Here is a 19,515-nt window from a genome sequence, read left to right as displayed (position 1 = left end):
TGGGGAACATTCAGAAAACATTCCCTAACAGTTTCCTGAATATTATCCACAACTTTTACCATGGAACCATTGGAGAACTTTCAAGAACAATTCCTCAATGTTTCCTGTTAACTACAACCTTCTCAATGTAACCCTCAGAGATCCTCAAGAGAAGGTTTCCTAATCGTTCAATGTAAGTTATCTACAACTTTCACACCAACACATTTCATGAAACTTATGAGATGAGTCCTATGGGTTCCCTGAAGATCATTAATAACTTTTGTGGGAACTTTCCCCAAAGGGTTGCTGAAGGTCTATTAATTTTATGCTGTAACAACTACCAAAATTCAGGAAATGTTCCCTAAAACTTGATCTACAATGTTCACAATGTAAATTATTGGGAACCATCCCTAAAGGTTTGAATATAATTGTGAAAGAATGTTCAAGGAGTTTTGTTTGACAATGAAAGTGTTTTCTAACCTTCTAAACATTCTTTAAAGTTCTCTAAGGGTCATTCTCAATACGGAAAGTGCAATTTTCTGAAACCTGCTGGGGAATGTTTCCAAAACGTTCGTAGTAACTTCAACAATGGCTTTTTGTAACTTTTTAGAATAAAAATTCTTGTAGAAGACAAATTTCAGAGTTAAAACCAAAAACATAAAACTGGATAACGTTAAAACAATAACTACTGTTTTTCACCAGTGCATTGTTTTTGTAAGCTATAGTTCACTGGTTGAAAACATCTAAAAAGACCGGGAAAAATTGTAAACTTGGTAAACAAATGTGATCACTAAGTTCGGCGTGAAAGAAGTAGTGACTTCATTCTGCCACAGGGAGGCAGTAGGTCTCTGAAATGTGCGTCAACTGACGGAATGAAAAAGAAGAAGATTTCCCCGGAAGTTTGCTTGCAGCTTTAGGAGGCAAGTATGAAATCTGTTCAATGGAAATTACAATTCTTTGCGTCGTTAGAGCTCTTTACTAAGCTGAATTCAGTCGTTTTTTTTAAAAACAGGGCCTTGTCGTTAAATAACCTTATAAAATAGGTTCGTAAAAATTGATTTTAAATACCTGGTCGGTAGTAGCAGTAGCATTAAGCTAGCTTAACCTGAGAAGAGATTTCGCGAAGAGAAATGGCTTTTTCACCTTGTATTGCTTATGGACAATTCGTCTTTTCGTTTTCAAGGCTACTGAATATTCTCAATTGCTTAGCACGCTTTGTTATTTAATTCGGCTTAGTTTGTTACAAAGTTCTCAGAGAGGAAGGGTAATTTCTAGATGTTTCGTGCAACTCTTCATGGCGCATAGCAGAGAAGTTCAGAGGAGTCTGTTCTGGTTGTGATGCAGTCACTCAGTGAGCACTAAGCATTAACCTCCATTTCTTATGTTTTTGCTATTTTGTTTTTGTCACGTTTACTTTTTCAGCTCGTCAAATACATTTTAATATTAGGGTAACATACCCAGAGTAAGTAGGAGATGTCATTCTCCAGTCATTTATTTTATTAGAGAAAAACATACAACCCAACCAGTTCCAATGTGAATTGGAGCCTCAACCTGAGTTTGTGCCACCAGTGACTGCAACGGATGACATCATTTTCTGATAGAGAGGAGAGTTTATGGTTGAGGCACAACAAATTTCTCTCAAGTCCCGCAGAAGGAAGGATAGCTTCAGACCTTTATGTTGGAGTGTCATGTTCTCATGCTGAAATCCTGTTAGTTTTATTCCAGATGAAACAGAACAAATGCCTTCCAAAACATTTAAAAATTTTCATCTCAGTCCATAAAATACATTTCTAATAGTCTTGAGAATCATGTTTTTTTTTGTTTTATTTTAGCAAATATGTTAACCTTCCATTGAAATCCTGTAGGCACACCAGTTTTTCCCTCTAGTCTATCTTTCTCAATGTTGAGTGACTCCAAATCTTAGAAATGGTTTTATGACCCTTCACAGATTGAGTAATAATGTTTTCGTTTGGCAGAAAACTGGCAACTATGGCATTAAAGCATTTGGTTGCATTTTCAATCTTTTTGGGTGGCATTCTGTAATGGTAGATGATGTTTCACTTCTACTTGTATTTGACAGTAAATTTGAAGTATAAATTTAACTGAAAGTTAAGGGAGGTGCGAGTTATTCATTGGTCTTTGTGGACCAATGTTTAAGTTTTTTCTCCTTCTGCCCAGCAAGGAAATGGAGAAACATAATGAAGACTCGTCCAAAAGCAATGGCAGCAGAACGCTGCTTGTCCGCCACTTACCGGCTGAGCTCAATACGGACGAGAAGGAAGACCTCCTGAGGTATTTTGGTGCCGAGTCGGTTCGAGTCTTTTCAAACCGGGGACGTTTGGTAGGTCTTTTGACCCCTTTGCATCCTAAAATCTAACTTTTATGTCCTACATGAATTGATTAATTTTTTCCTTCTTAACAGAAACATGCAGCTTTTGCGAGATTTAAAAGTGAGAATATGGCAGCAAAAGTGAGTGTCTTGTGTCCAAAAGCCACTAAATATTGTTTTCTTTGCATGTAAAGATGTAACTAATGTTTTCTTTGAGTTTGTGGTGCATGATGGTACTCACCCTCCCATCTTATTTCTTGTAGGCCCTCAGTAGGCTCCATCAGCTACAGATTCTGGACCAGACCCTTATTGTGGAGTTTGCACAAGGCCAAGATAATGTAACAGTTTTAAAGGACCCCCCGGTGTCAGATGGGTATGGTTTTCTGTAGTACATCACCCTCGCCTTCCCATTCAACCTACCTTTGCCACTTCTTATTGCTGCACTGATTTCCTCTGTGAAGTACGGGAAGATTATCACAAGTTTCTGGTTCCATCTCTTCTCTTTTCCACATAGTCATGTCAAAGAAAAGCAGAAGACACAGGAGTTCAAACAGCCAAAAATCCCAATCATAGAGACTGGCGTTTCTCCTAGCCTCGGGTAAGAAGGACTACATGCCTTAAACAAAAGGGTTACTGAATTATTTTTGAGTTTCGACCACATTTTATGAGCTATAAAAGAAACTACATAGTAGACCTTTTAGGGGGCCTCTGTTCCTGAAGTTTGTGAAACCTGCAGCCTCCACCTCAAAACTACCTCGGACACTTCAGTGTGCTTGCATGACGTGGTCCTTAACAGTTGTCAAGGTGTCGTCAGTTCGCTCTGCAAAAACCGCCTGTAGGCGAGCTGACAGTGAACCTGGAAGAGAATCTGAGAGGCATATTTGGGAGCTGTCAGACGCCTTGTGTCCAATTAGATAGCCGGGCTGCCACTGAGCTCCTGACAGGTAGACTGGCCTGCCAGTTGACGGGACCAGGTGCTCTTTGATACCGCTCGCTACGGTAACGGCACTCTCTCTCGTTGCCGCAACTTTTATCTTAAGCCAACTTCCAATTTTTATTTATTTTTTAATCTTTTGCAACCTTAATGGTTGCAGAAAGATTTCTTTCCATTGTATCTCAAAGCTGCGTGCTTAAAAGTAAATGGAAATAGAATCACCAGTCTTTAGTAAAGACTGGTGATTCTATTATACTTTTACTTTTACCCATTACCTAAAATGTATAGTATCTTTTGCATTGTGTCTTTTCAAATCGTGTCGTTAGAAAATCTTTTTTGTTTGGGGAAGTGTGTATGCGCAATCAAACTCTGATGCAAACTCTGGTCCAACTACAAATTTAGATGTTGGTTTGGTTGACGTAAACTCTAGTGTGGTTTGAATTCATGTCTGGAGGCAAGTGGATCGGAGACTTCTCCAAAAAGCAGGAATAGGACTAGCGCAAGGCATTCTGGGTAAATGTCGTGGTCTCGGTCTTGCAGGAGAATTGGCTTGGGGATTTGTAGAAATTCTACAACTGCTATAATCTGACGCTACGTCAGTTTTGTTCACAGTTTGAGAAGGAAGTTGCACACGTTTCCTTCAGTGGGTTCCTGTTGTAGCGCCACCTTCAGTGGGGGGGGGCTGGAGGGGGGGGCGTGTTTTTCAAAGGGTTTGGTTGACAGAGTGCAGTGTGAAAGTGGAAAAAGTAAGAAATGTTGCAATTTTGGTCCCCGATTGAATTGAGACTAATCGAGACCATACCCACTTACACATCAAAGCATGTGTTTCTTAGTGTTACTTCATCTACAAAAACTTGCATCATTGTCTTTGTTGATGCACTGGCAGGACCCACAAGGCAACAAATGATCCGGAAGAAAGAAAAAAAAACAAAAAAGAAAATCAGATTTTTGTCCTGATTCGACCTTCTAGTCACCAGCTAGAACCAGTAGTAGTTGATCTCTGATTGGTGGATGACTCGTTATGCTTGGTGTTCACGTTCCCTCTCCTCTTTTCGAACCCTTTAGGATGAGATTTCATTCAAATCCCACGCTGAAATATTTATACCCACCGCCCTCCAACGGCGTCCTCACAAACATAACGCATGCCCTCATCGCTGTGCCAAAGTTTTATGTCCAAGTGAGTAAACACCGCCTCTCCTCTGTTCCCTTTATTTTCCATCCAACAGCATGGATATGCAGATGTGGAGAATCTCCATGTCTTTGTGTTGCATTATATTCCTTTCTGGAATCAGTTTTTCAAAAGAAAAAAAAATGTGACCCAAACAAAAAGCATGCAGTCTTCAGATTCTGATTGTGAAACAGAAACACGAATCAGGAACAAGTGTGCCCAAGGTTTCTGAGCACCGGCCAAGCTCTTGAGGATCAAACAGCAAGCGTTTGGCTTTTAAAACCCAATTCGGGGAGCAAGTATTAATAATAAACCGTAAGTGGGAAGCATGAGTTATGGGTTTAGCATTTCCCTGGGAGCTGAGCTGCATCCCGTGTCGGTGTCTAGGTGGTGCTAGTGCGCCAGCCGAACGGCTCTGCTGCACCTCAGGTATCTGTCTTCTGCTTCAATCCCACCTTGATCCTCATATTTGTATGCAGAAGTCGGCTGGTCTGTTTTACATACGTAGCCTGTGTTGCAGGCTGCCTGTTTGGGGAGCCGCAGTGTGTTTATGCAACCGGCTTGTGTTAGGATTCCGCACACACGCACACGCACACGCACACACACACACACACACACACACACACACACATACACACACATATTCTGCTGTCCCTGTTCTAAATGCGTACATATCTCGCATCGAAACAGGTGCTTCATCTGATGAACAAGATGAATCTGCCCTGCCCGTTTGGTCCCATCACAGCAAGGCCGCCCATGGTAAGATTCCAGACGTGGTTTCTGAATACAGAACTGGTGTAACTGGTTACACTGGGTCTCGCAAAAGCATTGAAACACTTTGAACTCACTAGTTTGAGACAACAGGAGGAGCGCTTCCCATAAAATAATATGCATTTATCAGTACAAGCAGATATATTGCACATCTCCACGTCTTCTTCTTCTTCTTCTGAATCTTACATCATTACAAAATTTTTCCTTTGACTCTCACAAATGTGATGCAGATTGCCCATACGTCCATATTGCCAATATGGACGTAAAGTTCTATCACAATATTTTGTGGTACTGTTGCGGTAGTTCTTAGTAACTATAAGAACAACTTATTACTTCTGTTTTAGGTCATTGTTAGACTCATGTAATTAGTGCCAGGTCTTTAAAACATTAATTTAGATCAATTAATTACATAGGTTTTAGCACATAAAAACACAATTTATAAAACTTTTAATTTTTTATATACAAAGGTTCCAGACGGAACCATATATTCACTTGTTTCTGGTACGCCAATAAATCTGACGCACAAGCGCCATCTGCAGACAACACATGGATGACAAAGTCCAAAAGGAGTTAATTTGTTCTTCAGAAAATGATCTGATGGAATGCTGGAAAATACTGCCATCGTGTGCTAGTTTAGCTAAAATGAGTTAGCATTTTTTTGTAGCTACTCAAGCCTAAAATAGCATCTCAATGCTAAATATGTTGCAGCAGCACAGACATTCCCAGTGCTAATTTCAGCGTCCACAGAAGTATTTGTTTTTTTAAAGAAGTTGTATAAATGATCAGGGGTTCCTGAAACACTTGAACGCTGAATGGCCATAGAAGCATTTTGTGCCAATCTGATGGTTGAATAACCTGAAAAACAGATTAAATACTACAAATCTTTATTGTTGAGCTCATATATTCAATAATTTAGCAGCAAAATTGGTTTCCTGACTTGAAAATATTGCTTATTTCGTTGATGTACACTTTTCGAGGAATTCATTAGCCCTTGCAATTAACTCGACTAAAAAGTTTAATTGAGTCTCACTGCAACCTTTGATGCATGATTTTTTTTTTTTTTTTTGCAGTTTGAGCTCTTGCCTCCTGCTCCACCCTTCCCCATGCCTCCTCCTCTGCCCACTGACTACCCACCTTTACCAGAGGAGGAGATGGAGAGGTCCAGTGAGGAAGAGTCGGAATATGAAAGCGGGGATGAAGAAGATAAGGAGAGGTGAGGAGAGGATGCAGCATCAAATTAATATTCATAGCTGTTTCATTGTGCGTTTAGTTGTTGATTGTCTTTTTTTTTTCTGTACATGTTAGTAATTCTTTTTCTCCCTCTTCCTCCCCTTGTTTTATTTGAGGATTGCACGTTTGATGGGTCTGGTCAACCAAGCGTGCAAGAGGCCCCTGAGACCAAAAACAGCTTCAAAAAGGAAGAAGCCCAAGATCAAGGACCTGCTCTACGCTCCAAAACCAGACTCTCAGAGGTACGCAGCAAGCACTCAACCGTGTCACAGTCCTCAAACATGATTTATCCGGATACCGTATTCATGGCTCAGTTAAAGCACAGGGAAAATAATAAAAGAAAAGAGAAAACCTCTCCAGACGATCCGTCTTCCTCCTGGAGACGGCCCCGTGTGGCTCAGCGACTTGTCCTTGTTCCACATTCTCACACACCTGCACACCGCCTCCCTCATGAACAGAGCGCAGAGTCTGCTTTCCGGACTATAAATACATCTCCTGGCCACGTGTTTATCCGACTGTGGAGCATCTCAGCTTTAGCAAAACACAAAAACACGCCTAAAACAACCATACATCATCCAGGTTTGCTGTATATTCAGTTTTCTCTCCGTCTCCCTCTGTTCCTGTCGGCCTCAGTGCTCCGGCGCTGCAGCCCTCCGACGTGTTTGAGAACCCGAACCCCGCCGGCCCCAGGAAAATCGAGTTCCACATTTCGGTGCCAGAGGCGGCAGCCGCCGCGGATGGAAGCGGCCGAGCCGATGTCGACGTCGAAGGTAGGACTTTGACCCCCGAGCTTCAGGTGTATTAAAAAAAAAAGCACTGATTATGGTTGGAATTAACAGGAAAATAAAGTTTGGTGACCCAGAGTGAAATTCAATATCCAGAGAGATTGAGTTTACTTTTACAACCAAGGAATTCACTTCATTAAAGCAGCTTCAGGTTGGGAGTCCTTGCATTTACCCTGAAATGAGACTGGTGAATTATTTATAGTTGTAGAAATGAGTGTGCAGTTCTAAAGGACAAACACAGCATAGAATAAAGAGGAGGTGGTTGGGGAAAAGTACAGTGTCTTGAGAAAGTTTTTAAAGGATTATGTAAAGTTGACTTTTTTTTTATCTTTACATCACGTTATCATGTTATTTCCTCACCAAACACATAGCTGGAGTGTTGCTTTGATTCTTTCATGCATGTTTTAGAAATCCTTCAATCTCCCGTGGCAACCATTCAGCTGTGAAAAACGCCATGGTGGACGTAGCAACGCTTTTGAGAAGTTCCTCCTCTGAGCTGCAGTTTCCAAGCTTCTGAGTTGCCTCCACCTCGGCTCCTTCAGACTAGCCAGCAGACAATTAGCAAACACCTGGTGGAGCCGTGCATCAGCTGAGCTCATTATACAAGCTACTTCTCAATGCAATGGAGCTGAAATGTTATTAAAGTGTTGAGGTGACAGAGGCCCAATTTCAAGGCCTTAAATAACGAAATCAAATTTCTTTTTAAGTTGTATGTGATACAAATGAAGGTAATATAATTACTTGATTATGTTATAAACTGGCACTATGTGTCAAGAAAATTCATAATATTGCCCTATAACTATTGTATTACAACCACAAACTTCAGGTTATTTTATTGAGCTTTTAATGAAAGGCGAATAAAAAGTTGTACAAAGTGTAGGTGGGTATTTTTTTTTCATTTAGCTCTCCTTCCTCACATGCCCCCTTCATTACTCACTACTTTTTCCTCTTCCTATATTTCTCACTTGACATTCCTGCTGTGTACAGATGAGCCATAAATGCTTGATCAGTATTTTGTATTTTATTATGAGCACTAATAATTTGAACCTAAATAATGCACAGCATCCCCTTTTAAACTGAACGCTTCGCTTTAACCGTCTCAGTTTTGTGAGTAACAACACTCACGGCCTGGAGAAACGCAGCGTCTTGTGATGAAGCCTGTCTCGCAGATCGCTTCACTTGCTCAAGTCAAAAGCTCATAAAGGCTCTGGCCTCTCATCAGTGGAGGAGAGACAGAGCGAGGCTCCAGCTTCTCTTCTGTGTTTTTTTTTTTCTTTTTTATTTATCACAACGAGCCAAGAGATGATTTGTCGGCCCTGTTGACACAAGTTCAAGCCCCGACTAGAAGTGGAGTCGGAGCCGAGTGTTACACGGCAGCGCTTCAAAGCAGAAAGTTGCAACAGAAAGGTTTTTTTTTTTTTTTTAAGCTATTATCTGTGTGAAGTAACGTCTTTGAGGACACAGTCTGTGTCTCCTGTCATCTCCGGGGTTCCCTGCTTACCTTATCTCCCCTCTCCTTGGCTTCGGCTTCACTCCTGAAAAAGTAAAACAGATCTCAAAGTCGTGTACAAAGGATTTCCTAGAGGCAGGGGAAAGATAAACTCTGACAGGTGGCTTTTTTTTTTTTTTTCTTCTTCTTGGATTAGTCTTGTTTTGGCGGACGGGGCGAGGGAGGGCTGATAAACAAGCTGTTTAAATAAAAAAAGGGGGAGGTGGGCGACCGATAAGGAGGACTGTAAGTTGGGAAGCGGCGATCTGGTGTTTATCAGAAAAGCTCCACGGCATTCTGCGCCTCAGCACTCGCACACATACAAACTCATTGATATGACAAACCATTCTCACCCCCGTTCCTGTGGATTTGGACAGGCTCACTGCTCTTTTCCATCTGCAGCGCATTCACGCACTGCTGAAAAGATTTATCACCGCTACCTTCTTTCAAGAAGAAAAAACCCCCAACTACTTTCAGTTTTCCAGTTATTGTTAATTTCTCACTTTAAAAAAAAAAAAAAAAATATTATACTAAAACCACAGCGAGTAATGTTCTGTAGAGGGATTATTTGTTTGCAAACACAAACTTTCACTGGTTGCCATGGTTACCCACATTTTCATCTTGCTGCTTTAATATTAGCTAGCACGTTGTCATATTCCTTTATTTATCCACAAGGGGAAATTGTTTATTTGTTGAAAAGCTACTCCATCCAAAGTGTTAAATATTAGTACAACTGTAACCACAAGTGATGTAAAATTTATAAAAATAAAAAATAAACACAAGTGTGACATTGTAAATAATTCTAATATGACTAACTATGAAATAAAATAAAATGGCTCAAACTTCAACTACTAGGAATATTGAAGCAATTTTGTTCACGTTGAGACGCGTCAAGTCCCTCTAAAGTTAAGACAAGCGTATCCATGGTGACCAAGGGTACAGGTGTGAAACCTTAAAAGGGTTTTCCTAAAACTACCAATTTTCATAAATAAACGGAATTCTTGCAAAGAATAGAAGAAATATGATCATTTATACCTACTTTGTCCACAAGACAAAATTAATATAAGTGATAGTTTTTAAAGAGTATAATTTAATAGTTTAAGTAGTCAGAATAATATAGTCTTGCTTTCTTTCTGCAGGCGACATGCGCGGTACAGTGGGTGCAGACGCAGAGTGACGTCGACTGATAATCGCTCTCCGTCACCGTCTGAAAATATTGGATTGATTGACAGGGGTTTTCCTCTCTTAGCAGATGAGAGCAAGAGCGCCCCCAGCAGCGCCGCTCAGGAAGAGACGGTGACTGAAGGTTTTGGGAAGCTCTACCCCAGCGCCCAGACCAGCCAGCAGCAGGACGAGCACAGCGACGACGAAGAGGATCTGGTGTCTGACGTCATCTCCAGGAAGGAGCTGGAGAAAGGCCGGCTGTCCAGAGACGGCAAGTAGTTACAGAATAATCCACATGACATTTTCACATTATGGATGCAAAATTTGGTGTGCAGTTGGAACCAGAAGTTTACATACAGTGAATACAAAGACACTTTTACTTTTATTCTGTAATTTTCTGAAGTAAAAATATTGTAAAAAAAAAAAGAAAAAAAAAAACCCATCTGACCAAACTGCTCTTGTTTTTGGTTGGTTTGAATGACCAAAATTATTTCTGTTTGCTAAATGCCACAATAATAAGAGAAAGAATATATCAGATATTTATCGGTTTCTCCAAGATCAGAAATTACAGAAGTTAGCAAAACTACTAGGATATAACAAAATTATCCTTCAATAAAAGGATGTAGTTTATTGCAAGATTTTTGTCAACCAATTTTTGGTAGAAAGAGAGAGACGCTGCCACCATGTACTTCATAGTTGGGATGGTACAAGCATCCCAGTTTTTCCTCCAATTGTAGCGATGGTCGTTATGGCCAAACAGTCACAGTTAAATTTCATCAGACAGCTGGTCCTTGCAAACTGCATTTTTGGCTTTTTATATTTCTTTTGAAATAACGGCTTCCTCCTTGCTGAGCGACTTTTCAGCCCGTGGCGGTGCAACGCAGAACCCGCGTTCTTCCCGAGTGGTCGGACATTCCCATCGTGTCTACACTTATAATTGTTTGAGCAAACGAACGCGACATCTCGAAGCATCTGGAAATTCCTCCCAAGCACAAACCAGACTTGGGAACAAATACAGTTGTATACAATTCTTCTAGCGCAATGCAAAAAACATGGAAACATAGCGCAGTGAGTTTAATTTTCAGCCGAACTCGTCGCAACACCACCGACGAGAAACGGAAATCAAACAGCCTGCAAAATTCTGTAAAGTCAACAGACATTAAAACGCCTCGGAGGGACGGGTTTCGACTCGCGTACGTGCTCCCAATGACAACGTTCCTCCTTTCATGTAGGTGTTGCAGAACAGCTGTAACGCTCTAATTTCCTCCTCGCACACTTCTGTTGAGAGGTGATGCAACAAGCGCAGGATGCCGTAGTTCGTTTGAAATGCATATTAGAATAAACCGGGAGTTATTCTGAGAGACGTCGCAGCTAAACAACAACAAAGAAAACAAATAATAATTTGCAAACTGTGGGAAAAATCCAACCTGAAACCAGAGACTAGATGAATCCCTCAGTGAAGGAGGAGCTGCTGAGGAAAGTTTAACATCAGCATGAACTTTTTTTTAACCCCCAAGATCTAAGATTTTTATTAGCTTTTGATGCAAGACACTCATTTAACACATGATGAGTACAAATCGGCAAAGCGTCACCTGTGTTGAAACGTTGTTTCTGGAAAACATTTCCAGAAAAGGTGACGAATGAAATCAACCAAACCTCCAATGGATTCAGACACTGGAGCACAGAAATGGCTCTCTGTACCTGTGCTTGTTTTTTTTTTTTTTTGTTTTTTTTTTTTTTTTTACAGTTTTATTCATCTCGCATCAATTTCTCTCCTCCCTCTCTCCTCTCTTTTTCAAACAGAGATAAAAAGGATGTCTGTTTTTAAAAATTATGAAGCTGGAGAGCCGACCTGCAGACTGTACGTGAAAAACATCGCAAAGCAGGTGGAGGAGAAGGTAGGTCCAGCTGTTGCACGTGACCCACTTTCATCCATCCTTCCTGATCTGTTTTTTGTTTGTTTCTTGTCCTGGACACTCGCCTGTATCAGCACAGGACTCTTTCTTCAACTTCTCCACTTTTATCACATTAAAACCGTAAATCTGAGTCTGTGTTTCATGTGGAGTAACGCACAACTTAAAGCGGACGAAAAAGGATTTATGTCGTTACAAATACAAATCTGAAATGTGTGGCCTGCTTCTTTATTAATTGTTGTTTTTAATGTGACAAAATGACAAAAAATGTTCAAAGAAATTGAATATGTTTTTTTATATTTTTAGAATTTTATTATCTTTCATGTTTTCCAGGACCTGAGGTACATCTATGGGCGCTACATTAACCCGTCGTCAGAAGCCGAGAGAAACATGTACGTTAACAGAAATCTTATTTGACATTGTGCCGCAGTTTTCTCCTGTTTTTAGGGCTATTTTTGGCCCCAGCAATTATTCCGCTCCTCCCGAGAGCTTCCCGTAATTTGTGCTGACTGTGCCTGGCATTTTTTAATAAGTATCCGCACTAATACTGAGATCATGAGGGACATTAAGATGCTGGTGCATCAGCACTCCCTCAAACAGATTTGGGCCAGACTCCTGTGAGAAACAGGAAAGAGAGAATCTCTGCCTGGGGCTCCGGCTGGCCTTTTCTCACCTGTGGCTTCATCCTCTCTGTATATTTCTTTTAGTATGGAGGACCAACCGTGCCAATAAATAAATCATTAAATAATAGCTGACAGGCGTAACCACATTTTGTAATCTTTCAAGAAAAGAAAACAGAATTATATCATTAAATATTTCATTGTTCCTTTGCTACTGTGTTTGATTAAATAATTTAAAATTGGTCTCTAACTGGATTCTGATTGGCTAAACTGCACAGCTAGTTAACTTGCAAATCCCTTTTTGCAACAGAATTGTTGACGCTGAAGCTCTAAATTCATGATTAAATGAATAAATTACTAGTGAATAAGAAACTAAATATTGAAATAAAGATACAGTTGATTTTTGAAAATGATCACATTCCTAAAATAATGGCCCAAGTCATTTTTGCCTAAAATATCTTTTGGCAAAAAATGGCCGAGGCCATTGTCTTAGCAAGGTAACAATATCCCAATTTTAATTTTCTCTTTTACTTGATTTTATTGCTTACTTTTTTTAAATTTTTAATTATTTATTTATTTATTTTTTTACACTTTTGACCCTCTGCATATTGCATCATAGCTCTAACTTTTAATTTGGGAAAGCACAGTCTGCAGTCATCAATTCGGACAGAAATGATCCAAACATGATGCTTCCTGAAGCAGACGGGCCACAGTGTTGCTGCAGAGTGCTTATTTTATTGAAGGTTGTTGTCATCTGTGCTGTCCAGGATTTACTGAAGTAGGGGATGTGTTTTATGAACTGCTTCCAGAAGAGAAAAAAAAGGCTTTACGGACACATGCCCATCAGCGGCAGATCCTGCCCTGAATGCTAAATAAACTTTTAAAGCCTCCTGTTGCTTGTCTTCGGCAAAAATCAATTGTCGGGGATTTAGAGCCCGCGGGTCGTTGGGCTTTGCCGACCCATTCGGTTTTATGTGCTCACAGGAGCAGATAACATTTCCCCGTGTCGCGCCGAACGGAGCGCGGTGTAATGTTTGAGCCGGACGGGCCACGAGCGTGCAGCGGATAATGATGTTGTTCCCGCTTGTTCTTTGTTCCCCAGGTTCGACGTCGTGTTAATGAAGGAGGGGCGGATGAAAGGGCAGGCCTTCGTAGGACTCCCGAACGAGCGCAGTGCTGAGAAAGCCCTGCGGGAAACCAACGGCTTCGTTCTCCACGACAAACCCCTCGTCGTTGTATCCTTTTATTCCCCCCCTCTCCCCTGCGCTCCTTCTCGCAGGATGAAACGAGAACAAGGCTTTTAAAAAGGAGCGTAACTGCAGACTTTGTTGGGGTTTAATTAATTTTTGTTGTGAAGGCACCCAGACATGCCAAGAAGTAAAAGTTGTGTGGTGTGAAAATGTTTGCTTGCAGTTCAAATCAGGACCTTTTTCCAACATCACTGATTGAAAAAGTAAGCAAGCCAGAACACATTTTACCTGTGACTGAAGCAAAAAGAAAATCACAGGCAGGACATGTATTAAAGCGATGCAGGGAACAGGTGAAGTATTTTTGGTTTATTAAGTGAACTCTCCCCTCCACAGATGTTTTGTTGGCTGTGCCCCTCAGTGCTTTCAGGAGGATGAGGACTAATTTCTGGCAGCTTTGAACCACCACCTGCTCTTCCTTCTTTCTCGAAGCTAATTATGCATCAACTTTTGAACCTGTCACAGGGAGCAAGGCTTCTGATTTTGACGCTGTTTTAATGTGCATTTCGCAGCGAGTTAGCTTGGAGACGGCATTGTTATGCGCCCAGCTCAGAGTTTAACATGCTGGATCTGAAAACGCCGCTGTTAGAACTCGATAGCATGGCTGACATTGGACCTCAGCACATATTACACACATATAGGTATATGTAAAGCAAGGAACTGGTGGAAATGCGTAAAATGACAGGATCCGCAATATCTTTTTTTTTTTTTTTTTACAAATATATTTATACATTCTTTATCTAAATTGCCTGAGCTGATTTTATGTAGGGCTATGACAAAAGAGGGGGTGGATACACGTTCCTGCCATGTTTGAGTTTCTCCTTCCTTTTCATAATTACGTACTACTTTGTGTTGGTCTGTCACAATCATTCCCCATAACATACTTTGTCGTTGTGGTGTGACAAAATGTGAAGAGCTTCAGAAAGTCTGAATTCTAGCACAACTTTTGTTTTAGCTTAAATTGGGAATTAGCATAATTCCAGTTTTAGCATAAATTCCATATTGGCACAAATTCCATTTTAGAAATTCCATTTTTGCATAAATTTGGAATTTGCATGAATTCCGCTTTAGCATGAATTCTGTTTGTTAGCAGAATTTATGCTGTATTAGCATAAATTCCATATAAAGTTTATATTAGCATAAGTTACATTTTAGAGTAAATTCTGTTTTAGCTTAACGTCTGTTTTATGATGAATTCGATTTTAGCATAACCTTTTCTGTTCTGTTGTGACTTTTGCTTCCTGTTTTACCCTTCTGGGTAAAATGCATTTTTTGGCTAAATGACAATTTGCCTCTTTTCTTTTGAATGAAAAGGCAAAAAAGTCAAATTTCCTAGATTGTTAGCTTAGAGTTAATTGAAATAGGGTGCAAAAAGAAACGGCGATGTTTTGGATGTTTTTGAATTTTACCTTTCAAACGCATCAGAAAGTCAGGGCCGGTTTGCTTTGCTGCTTTCTTCTTATGAAGAAAGCACAAGCCGTGAACCAGTATAAATTCATAGTTTGTTAAAGGCTTGCCTTGCAACTAACCACTCAGTCTGCTAGAAATAAAAAAAACCCTTCCTGATGTTTTGGCAGATTAAAGCAGGAGGTTTTATCATCGGTGAAAATCACATCACATAAATCACATCAACGCTTTTTATTTAACCTATCATCCAGGTGGCGCCGCTATTATTAATCCGTGCTATTTTCGAAGCTGTCGCAGCTCAGCCGAGGCAGTTAGAAAAACAAGGCGTCCAGTTTCTCATAAGGTCAGTTTTGGCCAGTGGTCTGCTGACCTTCCGAGGAAACAGCTGCGACCTTTTCTCAAATGAAATTTACACGAGGCAGAGAGCGTCGCTAGGGAAAAACGCTCAGAGCTGCATCCACAGTGCAGAGCCTCAGCTAGAACCCGACGACTCCTGCGTCCCGTACGAGAAACGGATCTGCTCCTGGACCGCAACAGCTGGGTACGCTTAGAAATGGAGGTGGCTTTTCAGTGAGGCTGCATTACTCTAAATCCACATTTGTCGAAGCAGAAAGTGTCATTTTGCATTTTGAAAACCACCGAAGCACCTTAACTATAAAACTCTGAGCAATTCGCGAGATCCGCAAGACCCAAAGCAGACAGCACAGACGGCAAGAAGGGCCCGAAGCAGCGGTGAAACCAGCAGGTGAGAAACTCTCCCAAGCCTTTAAACTCTTATTTTTGTTCTTTTTCTCTGGAGAACAATCGTTCAAATATCCCCATTATATACACCCATCTGTTTGTGTAGCACAAAATGTGTCATTGAAATACTTACAGTTGTGTTTACACTTTATCTATTTAAGATACCAAGGCTGGAAAACCATTTGTATCCTTACGTTGACATATCCTTTGGAGGAGCAAAACCTCTACAGAGTTTAATTATAGTCACTATCGTACAGATAGAGCTTGAAACTTGTCTTGTAGTTTGCTGAGCATTATTTTTTTTCTGTAGCGTTTTTGTTTGTTTTTTTGTTTATTCCTACTGATTATTTTCCTTGTTTGACTGAATAGGTGCTGGTCATCAGAGGCTGTCTTCTTTTTTTCTCACATTAATAAATAAAAATATTCTCTCAGAGTGTCTGCTGTCATGTTTTTTTTTACTTTGTTCCCCTCTGATTACCGCCTCAGACTCACATCTTAGCCAAAAGCATCATTAGTCCCAAAACTTAGTCTTGTCAGGCGAGTAAGTACAGAGTGGGGGAAAAGGTATACGAGATCTAAACGGGGCTCAGCAGCAGATGGTAGGCTGTCAAAACAGTGTGTGGAGGGAAAAAAAAGGGAAGAGAAAAGAAAAGCACTCCCGAATAGACGGCAAGCAAAACAAGCAGTCTGCAGTCTGTTTGGAAATTGTTGGGACTTGATAAGCTTACCTTTACAGTCCTTGGCCCCATTTCTCTGATTACAGAGCACAGATTTGGAAAAATAAAAAAAAACACAGGTGTGCAGTTTCTTGCAAATGCATTCATACCGCTTGAAATTTGTCATATTTCAATACTTGTTGACCTCAAAGTCCGATTGAATTCAATTAGAATTCTATGTCTGCAATTATGCACACAAACTTGTGCAAAGACTTTTTCAGAACTGAGTTTTGCTGCATTAAAGCTGGAGGTGTCTGTCAGCTAGAGTGAACGGAGGGCATCTATGAACATGAGCTTTCAAGTCTTGATACAGATCCTGAATTGGTTTTAGGTCTGGACTTTGACTGGGCCATTGAAACACATTACCTTGCCTTGAGCTAATTTTTTTTTTACATTTATTTGTATGTTTACCTCTTTCCTTTTATCAGTTACTTTTTGTCTTTGAGGTCTTGTTTTCTCATTTTTACCCACATATAAACAGGTAGACCAACTGAAAGTAAAAGAAGGTACAAGATTTTTTTGTATACGTCTGTAATCTTAAGTTTTTTTTATGATTAATCTTTGGAAAATACACACTGTTGGTTGATGATATGTAGACTGAAAATAGAGGAAGTTTCCAAAATGCATCTACTTAGTCGGAAAAATATGTTTATTAGGATTTTACCAGCCATTCAAGGGAAAATTGGCCTCACTGATTGAGTGTTGCATTAGTTCTAACAATGACATTTATTTTTATCCTCTAAATTTTGTTTATGTGGTTATTGTGCCAAATTTATCCATTATGTTTCTTTTGTTCATTATAGTGCAATAAACACATAAAACAAGCTGAGAAAGGCTAGTTATTTGGCCAGGCTATCTACAACTGACAGCTACTTAAAGATGAGAAACTGCCTAGTTGCTGAAATGTGCTATTTGAATAAAATTGACTCTATTCTCTTCTTCTGGCATGTCATTAAAGGGGCGGTAACTTTTGCTAAAAGTTAGCATAGTAATTTAAGGCCTTGAAACTGGGCCTCTGTCTCTTTAAAAACTCCCGCTCTTTCTGAAACTCCGCCCTTCAGGAAGTCATCGCAACATACCCACTTTATTAATCCTTTAACAACGTTTTTAACAGCACTTCACTGAGAAATGGCTCCTTTCCGCCAGGTGTTTGCTAATTGCTGCTGGTGAATAGAGAGGGCTGCTATGTGAGGCGGAAGCTCCGAGGACGAATTGCACTTGAAAGCGGCGCTCAGTCCACAGAGGCTTTACTTTTGCAGCTGAATGGTTGCCGTGGAACATGCATAAACAATCAAAGCTGCACTCCAGGTATGTTTTTGATAAGGGAATAACATAATATGATGTAAAAGTAAAAACAAATAGAGAAGTTGGCTTTACATAACACTGCCCTTTTAAAAGAAACTAGATGTCAACATGAGCTGACAATAACAGGTACAATGCTAAAGCTATACATTTCATAATATATTTATAGCTGGTATAAAAAAACTCAATTTAGGAATAATTCATTTCTTTAACTGCTATTTAACATTACAAAGTAGGCAGCTAATCATTTGTTGACATAAAAGGAGTTGTCTGAAAACTATTAGGAGGACTAGTAGGAAAACTATTTTAAAACGAGGCCTATGAGAGGTAAAAAAAAAAGAAAAGAAAAGACAAAGTAAGGAACAGTTTTGTGCAACTTTATTTTTAATGTCTCATTCAGTGCAGTTCATTAGGTCCCAGCCCCGGCTGTGAGCTCAGCCCGCCTCTGGTTAAAACCCAGGCGCACACACGCAGCCTTATCAATCACATGTGCTCGTCTGCTTCGACCCGCAGCTCATACTTCAACGCCACCGTCAGGGGAGAAGTTCCCATCTGTGCCCTACTTTGCCCGCCATCCCAACGATGACAAATGTGCCACCCGCCGTGGAAATATTGAGAGTTACCAGGACATTTATCAGGTAGCGTTTGAGCAATATGAAAGATAACCTTTTGTAAGTGGACGCAGATAAAGATGCATGCTCTGCCTTGGCTTTTGCACGGGCTTCATTTCAGCCTAATACCGCGACTCACCCAGGAGTAATATCATGATGATGCGTTTCATATTTCGGATTCAACCAGGTGTGCAGTCTGTTAGCTAGGCGGACTTTAGCTGTTGGGACTGCTGCATACATATGCTCACTTTTTCATACTAGTTCAGGTCTTTTATAAATATCAGCCTTCAGTTTTCATATCGCTTACTTTTGAGTGACATGTTTACTAAACTGGAGACATCAACAAGCCTCGGGCCAAAAGTCTTCTCATGATACCCCTGAAGACACCGTTTATGTCTTTCTCAACCCATGGGGAGGGTTCTTCTGGGAAATAAAGATTTTAAGAAATAACTTTCTAAGTTTTGCAATTTCACTGCTGCTTTTTTTTAAAGCACTCCCTTAATCACTGTAGCAGGAGTTTGTGTCACAACTCAGTACACCACAACTCATTTAAAGGGTTTTAATAGAAGTAAGATTCTCTTATACAAATAAAATGATCAAATAAAGCTCAACAAACCTAAGTCATCCCCAGAACTGAAGAATGTGGAACATTTCAGTTGGATAAATTGAGTTGTTTTGTTTTTAAAATGTCATTATGTAGTATTAAGAATAGTTAATTAATGGGCAATTGATCAAAAGTGGCTAATTTCCTGTTGATCAGTTCCGATCGGTGATCAGCAGGTTAACACTGAATTAAAACAAAGTTAGAAAAACACAAAGAAAGCAAATGAATTTAAACTACCAGATTAAAATAATAATAAAAAAATGCCAGCAAATGTTAAAATATTGCATAAAAGTTAATATAGTTTACATCTTTGTGCTTTTAAATCCCACCCGAGCGGTGCTGTTGTGACATCTCACTTGGCATATTTCCAAACAAAAACCAACATTTCTGCAAATGCTAGTAAAGTAAGATAACCAACCCTCTGCACAGTTCCTTATGAGAGTATGAGACCAAAATATTAAATCCAAATTCAAAAATTCCCCATAAGGAAATTAACTGTAGCTCA

The 19,515-nt window shown here is 40.1% G+C and overlaps 1 protein-coding gene across 3 annotated transcripts; it reads left to right on the top strand.

The window, feature by feature from the left end:
- Positions 1–825: 825 nt before the first annotated feature.
- On the top strand, positions 826–16,213 carry rnpc3 (RNA-binding region (RNP1, RRM) containing 3). Of its 3 annotated transcripts, none has more exons than XM_015056936.1 (16): positions 826–899; positions 2,158–2,320; positions 2,402–2,449; positions 2,572–2,681; positions 2,823–2,906; positions 4,308–4,419; positions 5,101–5,169; positions 6,252–6,394; positions 6,528–6,653; positions 7,045–7,181; positions 9,938–10,120; positions 11,653–11,747; positions 12,096–12,154; positions 13,485–13,617; positions 15,704–15,781; positions 15,939–16,213. In XM_015056936.1, exons 2-15 carry the CDS (start codon positions 2,165–2,167, stop codon positions 15,770–15,772), a joined length of 1,524 nt encoding a protein of 507 aa, XP_014912422.1. In that variant the 5' UTR covers positions 826–899; positions 2,158–2,164; the 3' UTR covers positions 15,773–15,781; positions 15,939–16,213. The 3 variants fall into 3 exon arrangements, with proteins under 3 accessions (XP_014912422.1, XP_014912421.1, XP_014912420.1); XM_015056935.1 differs by having other exon boundaries at positions 9,935–10,120; positions 16,147–16,213; XM_015056934.1 differs by having other exon boundaries at positions 9,935–10,120.
- The last annotated feature ends 3,302 nt before the right edge of the window (positions 16,214–19,515 follow it).

The sequence above is a fragment of the Poecilia latipinna genome, unplaced genomic scaffold (assembly GCF_001443285.1).
Source record: "Poecilia latipinna isolate Pla-1442-1.1 unplaced genomic scaffold, P_latipinna-1.0 Scaffold1418, whole genome shotgun sequence".
Lineage (NCBI taxonomy): Eukaryota > Metazoa > Chordata > Actinopteri > Cyprinodontiformes > Poeciliidae > Poecilia > Poecilia latipinna.
This window is presented reverse-complemented; position numbering and strand designations above follow the sequence as displayed.

Coding starts and splice junctions, on each gene's coding strand:
- rnpc3 (XM_015056935.1), top strand. CDS start 2,165: ATGGAGAAACATAATGAAGACTCGTCCAAAAGCAATGGCAGCAGAACG. Junction 2,321..2,401: donor TTTCAAACCGGGGACGTTTG/GTAGGTCTTTTG, acceptor CCTTCTTAACAG/AAACATGCAGCTTTTGCGAG. Junction 7,182..9,934: donor AGCCGATGTCGACGTCGAAG/GTAGGACTTTGA, acceptor TTCCTCTCTTAG/CAGATGAGAGCAAGAGCGCC.